The following is a 7,500-nucleotide window of genomic DNA, read 5'->3' as shown; positions in this document are numbered from 1 at the left end:
GACGTCCCACTGGGGTGAGTTTTTCCTTGCCCGTATGTGGGCTCTGTACCGAGGATGTCGTTGTGGCTTGTGCAGCCCTTTGAGACACTTGTGATTTAGGGCTATATAAATAAACATTAATTGATTGATTGATTGATTGAAAAAATCCAGAGGCCGAGTGTGCCCTGGCTCATGTTTGAGACGATTTGAAAAAGTAACATTATTTGTTGTGGATTTGTTCCCAAGCGGTCATCACCGCGATGAAGCCAACCCTTAGAGCAGTGGTTCTTAACCTGGGTTGGATGGAACCCTAGGGGTTCGGTGAGTCGGGTTCAGAGGTTCGGCGGAGGTCAAGACACACCCGACTCATCGTGTAAATACAAACTTCTCCCTATCAGCGTATTACGGATACGTCAACAGCTGACTGGTTTGCAGGTGTGTCATTTGTTGTGAGTTTATGCACTGTGTTGGTTTTGTTGTTTGAACAAGGTGGTGTTCATGCACACAGTAAAAAAACATGGTAACACTTTAGTATGGGGAACATATTCACCATTAATTAGTTGCTTATTAACATGCAAATTAGTAACATATTGGCTCTTAACTAGTCATTATTAAGTACTTATTAATGCCTTATTCGGCATGGCCCACTTCTCTAAAGTGGGCTGGCTCAAGGTGGAGGACAGAGTTAAACAACTTGCACTGAGCCTAGTCTATAAAATCCGCTACACCTCCCTGATACCGAAGTACATGTCAAACTACTTCCTTAACGTAAATGACCACCATAACCACAACACCAGGGGGTGCTCCACTAACCACGTTAAACCCAGATTCCGAACTAACAAAGGTCTTAACTCATTCTCTTTCTATGCCACATCAATGTGGAATGCGCTCCCAACAGGTATAAAAGAAAGGGCATCTCTATCCTCCTTCAAAACCGCAATAAAAGTTCACCTCCAGGCAGCTACAACCCTAAACTAACACCCTCCCCGGATTGCTAATTATCAAATGTAAACAATCAAATGCAGATACTTTTTCTTATGCCTTCTGAACTCTCTCTCTCTCTCTATGTCCACTACTTGATGTCCATATCCCCCCCCTCCACACCCCTGATTGTAAATAATGTAAATAATTCATTGTGATTATCTTATGTGATGACTGTATTATGATGATAGTATATATGATAGTATATATCTGTATCATGAATCAATTTAAGTGGACCCCGACTTAAACAAGTTGAAAAACTTATTCGGGTGTTACCATTTAGTGGTCAATTGTACGGAATATGTACTTCACTGTGCAACCTACTAATAAAAGTCTCAATCAATCAATCAAAAATGGCCTTATTATAACCCTAACCCTCTAACCCTGACCCTAACCAAATTGATTGATTGACTGATAACTCTAAATTAAGTCTCTATTACTTAGAATATGTTCCCCTAGTGTCTGAATAACTCTAAATTAAGTCTTTGTTACTTCGAATATGTTCCCCATACTAAAGTGTTACCAAAAACATATAACTTTGTCTTGAATTTGAAAAAAAACAACATTTTATTTTTCACTAAAGAAGGGTTCGGTGAATGCGCATATGAAACTGTTGGGGTTTGGTACCTCCAACAAGGTTAAAAACCACTGTCTTATGGGGCACTCACCTTTTGTTTAGTTTTGGTTTAAGCATTAGACACCTTTTTACCTGCACACTGCCTCCCGCTGTTTCCAACATCTACAAAGCAATTAGCTACCGGCTGCCACCTACTGATATGGAAGAGTATTACACGGTTACTCTGCCGAGCTCTAGACAGCACCGACACTCAACAACAACACATCATTTGCAGACTATAATTACTGCTTTGCAAAAAATATTTTTAACCCAAATAGGTGAAACTAGATAATCTCCCACGGCACACCAGACTGTATCTCACGGCACAAATGTGTTGAAAAACACTGTACTAATTAAAATATATATGGGCGGTACAGTCAAGTTGTAAATAAAGCCTATTTTAGTGATGTCTTTTTTTTATGAACTTGTAAGGGCCGAGTGTGCCCTGGCTCATGTTTGAGACGATTTGAAAAAGTAACATTATTTGTTGTGGATTCGTTCCCAAGCGGTCATCACCGCGATGAAGCCAACCCTTAGAGCAGTGGTTCTTAACCTGGGTTCGATGGAACCCTAGGGGTTGGGTGAGTCGGGTTCAGGGATTCGGCGGAGGTCAAGACACACCCGACTCATCGTGTAAATACAAACTTCTCCCTATCGGCGTATTACGGATACGACAACAGCTGACTGGTTTGCAGGTGTGTCATTTGTTGTGAGTTTATGCACTGTGTTGGTTTTGTTGTTTGAACAAGGTGGTGTTCATGCACGGTTAATTTTGTGCACCAGTAAAAAAACATGGTAACACTTTAGTATGGGGAACATATTCACCATGAATTAGTTGCTTATTAACATGCAAATTAGTAACATATTGGCTCTTAACTAGTCATTATTAAGTACTTATTAATGCCTTATTCGGCATGGCCTTATTATAACCCTAACCCTCTAACCCTGACCCTAACCAAATTGATTGATTGATAACTCTAAATTAAGTCTCTATTACTTAGAATATGTTCCCCTAGTGTCCGAATAACTCTAAATTAAGTCTTTGTTACTTCGAATATGTTCCCCATACTAAAGTGTTACCAAAAACATATAACTTTGTCTTGAATTTGAAAAAAAAAAACATTTTATTTTTCACTAAAGAAGGGTTCGGTGAATGCGCATATGAAACTGTTGGGGTTCGGTACCTCCAACAAGGTCAAGAACCACTGCCTTAGAGGATCCATTGATAAAAACGACACTCCCTTTGCCGGAGGGAGGAATTATGTCGCTAACTAAATATTCTATTATGCTAATGTGGCTAATCCGCTTTGATGCTAACGGCTTGTTTACGTCGCGGGAGGCCTAGCTAGCTAGCATGCTAGCACGCTAGCAGGGCTGTTTGTATCCAGCTTGCTTCGCCCCCATCCCGGCTAATCTGTCCCCGGCGATGAGACCCCATCCGGGGGGGGGGAAGCAGACAGCATTAGGGAAGAGGGAAGAGGGGAGGGGAGTGTATTCCTCCAAAAACGTGTAATTAATGGCGGGCAGCCATGATTGTGAGGGGGGGCTCTAAACAACCATTGTACGCATGCGCGATGTTATTGCCATAACAATCATGTCGGCGATATTCCATGTTAAATGAAAATTAAATAATTAAACATGTACTTACTTTCTCCCTTGGTAAGTCCATGTTGGCAGCTACAAATGAGCAGAAAAAGCCCAAGTTGTGCTCCGAGTTTGAGTCTCATTTTTAAGGGGCGGGGGGAGGGGGGGCAGCGACTCAAGTGTTTAACGACGATTATCGTTCGGCGGCGATGGAAGGATCTCCCCGGACACGGTATGTCGCTCCCCGCGCCTTGAAGGGCAGACCAGGGCCACTAGACTTCGTGGTCCTCCATGGCGGCCACACAAATGTTCATTTTCCATAAGTGAAGACGGCAGTCAGCGTCCATGTGTCCCCGCTTCTTTTTGCTCCGGACATCCACGAGTAGTCCAAAAATGTCCACGCGTGTCAGAAGTTATCTTGAGTGGGCTTCCAGGTTAAAACAAAACAAAACAAAAACGTGGAGCTTTTCTTCCCAGCACTCACGTGAACTCCTTCACCCCTTCCGAGGCAGCACCACGCCGCCAAGTCATAAAAAGCTCCAGACGGAAGCACACACACACAGGGAGGGCGGGTGGACAAAGTTTGGAGGTCCGTGTATTTCCTCCCTGTGGAAGGTAAAGAATGTGGCGTGTAGATTAGCCCACGGAAGAAAGACGAAGGAGGGAAAAAAAGGGGGGGCAGCTAAAGCTAGCTAGCTAATCCAAAACAAACCCGCGTTCGGTGTGAAACGTGCGCAAAAAAAACAAAAAAAAGGAACCCGCCGCGCTAAACGGCCACGGTGGTGCGTGCGTGGCCCGCCGGCGACCGAGTCTGACCCCCGGGGACAGTTTTTTTTTTAAAATGGATGCGTAAAAAGTTCCGAGCTGGAGCTGGCGGTTGTGTCTCTGCGTGTCTCCTTTAGTGTGCGCCAGTAAACAAGTGCTGCCTGCCTGCCACTCACCAGCTGGGACACGCGCCGGACGCCCACAACACCCGGAGCGGATCCAGCCGGAGCCGTGGAGGTCAAGGCGGACACGGTGCGGATCTGGAGCGGCGAGAGCAGCGGGGAGAGCAACGGCGAGAGCAGCGAGAGCAGCGGGGACACCCGGCGCTCTTTGTCGGGGAGGAACATAAACACGCGGGAGTGTCTTCTTCTTCTTCTTCTTCTTCTTCTTCTTCTTCTTCTTCTTCTTCTGCTGCTTTGTTCAATGCAGATGGAAAACACTTCATTGTGTCAATTAATGCTTTTCTACACCAAAATACATCTATTTATTATTATTGTGTGAATGCTCCAAATAATATGCTTTTCTACATCAAAGGCATCTATTTATTATTATTGTGTGGATGCTCCGAATAATATGGATTTCTACATCAAAATGAATATTTATTATTATTCTGTGAATGCTCCAATTAATATGGTTTTCTACACCAAAATATATCTTTTTATTATTATTGTGTGAATGCTCCAAAGAATATGGATTTTTACATCAAAATGAATATTTATTATTATTCTGTGAATGCTCCAAAGAATATGCTTTTCTACACCAAAGTACATCTATTTATTATTATTGTGTGATTGCTCCAAATAATATGATTTTCTACACCAAAATACATCTATTTATTATTATTGTGTGAATGCTCCAAATAATATGCTTTTCTACACCAAAATACATCTATTAATTATTATTGTGTGAATGCTCCAAATATTATGCTTTTCTACATCAAAGGCATCTATTTATTATTATTGTGTGGATGCTCCGAATAATATGCTTTTCTACACCAAAATACATCTATTTATTATTATTGTGTGAATGCTCCAAAGAATATGGTTTTCTACATCAAAATGAATCTATTTATTATTATTGTGTGAATGCTCCAAATAATATGATTTTCTACACCAAAATACATCTATTTATTATGATTGTGTGAATGCTCCAAATAATATGCTTTTCTACACCAAAATACATCTATTTATTATTATTGTGTGAATGCTCCAATAATTCACACATTTGGTTTTCTACACCAAAATGCATCTATTTATTGTTATTGTGTGAATGCTCCAAATAATGTTTTCTACACCAAAATACATCTATTTATTATAATTGTGTGAATGCTCCAAATAATATGGTTTTCTACACTAAAATACATTTATTTATTATTATTATTGTGTGAATACTCCAAACATTCACACATATGCTTTTCTACATCAAAATTAATCTATTATTATTGTGTGAATGCTCCAAAGAATATGCTTTTCTACACCAAAGTACATCTATTTATTATTATTGTGTGAATGCTCCAAATAATATGCTTTTCAACACCAAAGTACATGTATTTATTATTATCGTGTGAATGCTCCAAATAATATGATTTTCTACACCAAAATACATCTATTTATTATTATTGTGTGAATGTTCCAAAACATTCACACATATGGTTTTCTACACCAAAATACATCTATTTATTATAATTGTGTGAATGCTCCAAATAATATGCTTTTCTACACCAAAGTACATCTATTTATTGTTATTGTGTGAATGCTCCAAATAATATGCTTTTCTACACCAAAGTACATCTATTTATTATTATTGTGTGAATGCTCCAAATAATATGGTTTTCTACACCAAAATACATCTAGTTATTATTATTGTGTGAATACTCCAAACATTCACTCATATGCTTTTCTACATCAAAATGAATCTATTTATTATTATTGTGCTGTGATGAGGTGGCGACTTGTCCAGGGTGTACCCCGCCTTCCGCCCGAATGCAGCTGACATAGGCTCCAGTGACCCCCCGCGACCCCAGAAAGGGACAAGCGGTAGAAAATGGATGGATGGATTATTATTGTGTGAATGTTCCAAATAATATGCTTTTCTACACCAAAATACATCTATTTATTACTATTGTGTGAATGCTCCAAACATTCACACATTTGGTTTTCTACACCAAATGCATCTATTTATTATTATTGTGTGAATGCTGCAAATAATATGGTTTTCTACACCAAAATACATCTATTTATTATAATTGGCTGAATGCTCCAAAGAATATGCTTTTCTACACCAAAGTACATCTATTTATTATAATTGTGTGAATGCTCCAAATAATATGGTTTTCTACACCAAAATGCTTAGGCTGCTGCCCCCGCGACCCGACCTTGGATAAGCGGAAGAAGATGGATGCATGGATTTAATAATTGTAATTTAATAAATAAATACATTTGTGTTAGTTGTAATTTTCAAATGACTAAACAAAGCAACAGAATATAAATCTAAGGTTTTTACTAATCAAAATAGTCAATTTAATAAAATTTAATTTAGTTGAAAAATTAGTTTGTATTAGTTACAATATTTAATATAAATAAAAATCACAGCTTTTTAATACACTTAATTTGATTGAATGAATAAATATATTTGTATTAGTTATAATTTTTAAATGATTAATTGAAGCAATATAATATATCAAAGCTTTTTTTCTCATTTAATATTAAAATTTAATACGAATAATCTGATAAATGAAAATATTTTGTATTAGTTATACATTTAAAAAAATAATCAAAGCAACAGTAGATAGTCAAATCTTTTTTCTAACCAAATAACTGATTTAATCTCATTTAATTTAACAAATCATCACATTTGTATTAGTTATCATTTTAAGCAAAGCAACACAAAATAAATCAAAACTTTTTTTCTAATCGAATAATCGATTTAATAAATCAATTAAATTTAATATATAATTGAATTTGTATTATATTTTTTAAACAACTAATCAAAGCAACAGAATATAAATCGAAGCCTTATTCTAATAAATTCTCTCTCAGCAGCAGGTGATAGCTTGCGTTTTCTTCCTGATTGTGGCAGTGACAAAACTGCGCCATGCACTTTATACTTACCAACAATTGTCTGCTTTTGGGACCTTAAGCTGCTTTGAAATGGCTCCAAGTGACTTTCCTGACTTGTTCGAGTCAATGATTCGGTTTTTTTTCAGATCCGTGCCGAGTTCCTCTGTAGCGTTTGTAAGCGAGTCTAATGACTGCATCACATATTTAAATGTGCTCAGGGAAGTCAACGGGTGTTGTCAATCATAATCACTCACATGAACTTAAGAGGCCATGAAGATCATTTGATTTGATTGGAACTTTTCTACATCACCAAAACTGATCATGTATGTTGCTGTATGTATACTTTTGACCCAGCACATTTTCAGTAGAGCCATAATAAATTCATAAAATAAGCAAACTTCATGAATGTTTGTTGTGAGCAACAAGTATGTGCTCCAATCACTACATCACACAAAAATAAGAAATGATTGTAAACTCAAGACAGCCATGACATGATGTTCTTTACACGTGGATGTA

The 7,500-nt window shown here is 38.0% G+C and overlaps 1 protein-coding gene across 2 annotated transcripts in view; it reads right to left on the bottom strand.

The window, feature by feature from the left end:
• LOC133635040 (insulin receptor-like) overlaps positions 1–4,265 on the bottom strand; it is a 212,595-nt gene extending 208,330 nt beyond the window's left edge. For both annotated transcript variants that reach the window (XM_062027761.1, XM_062027762.1), the window contains exon 1: positions 3,225–4,265. In XM_062027761.1, coding sequence (XP_061883745.1) covers positions 3,225–3,303 — 79 coding nt within the window. In that variant the 5' untranslated portion in view covers positions 3,304–4,265. The remainder of the gene's footprint in view (positions 1–3,224) is intronic.
• Between the last annotated feature and the right edge of the window lie 3,235 nt (positions 4,266–7,500).

The sequence above is a fragment of the Entelurus aequoreus genome, linkage group LG19 (genome assembly GCF_033978785.1).
Source record: "Entelurus aequoreus isolate RoL-2023_Sb linkage group LG19, RoL_Eaeq_v1.1, whole genome shotgun sequence".
Lineage (NCBI taxonomy): Eukaryota > Metazoa > Chordata > Actinopteri > Syngnathiformes > Syngnathidae > Entelurus > Entelurus aequoreus.
The sequence above is the reverse complement of the archived record's forward strand: the minus strand, read 5'-3'. Positions and strand labels throughout refer to the sequence as shown.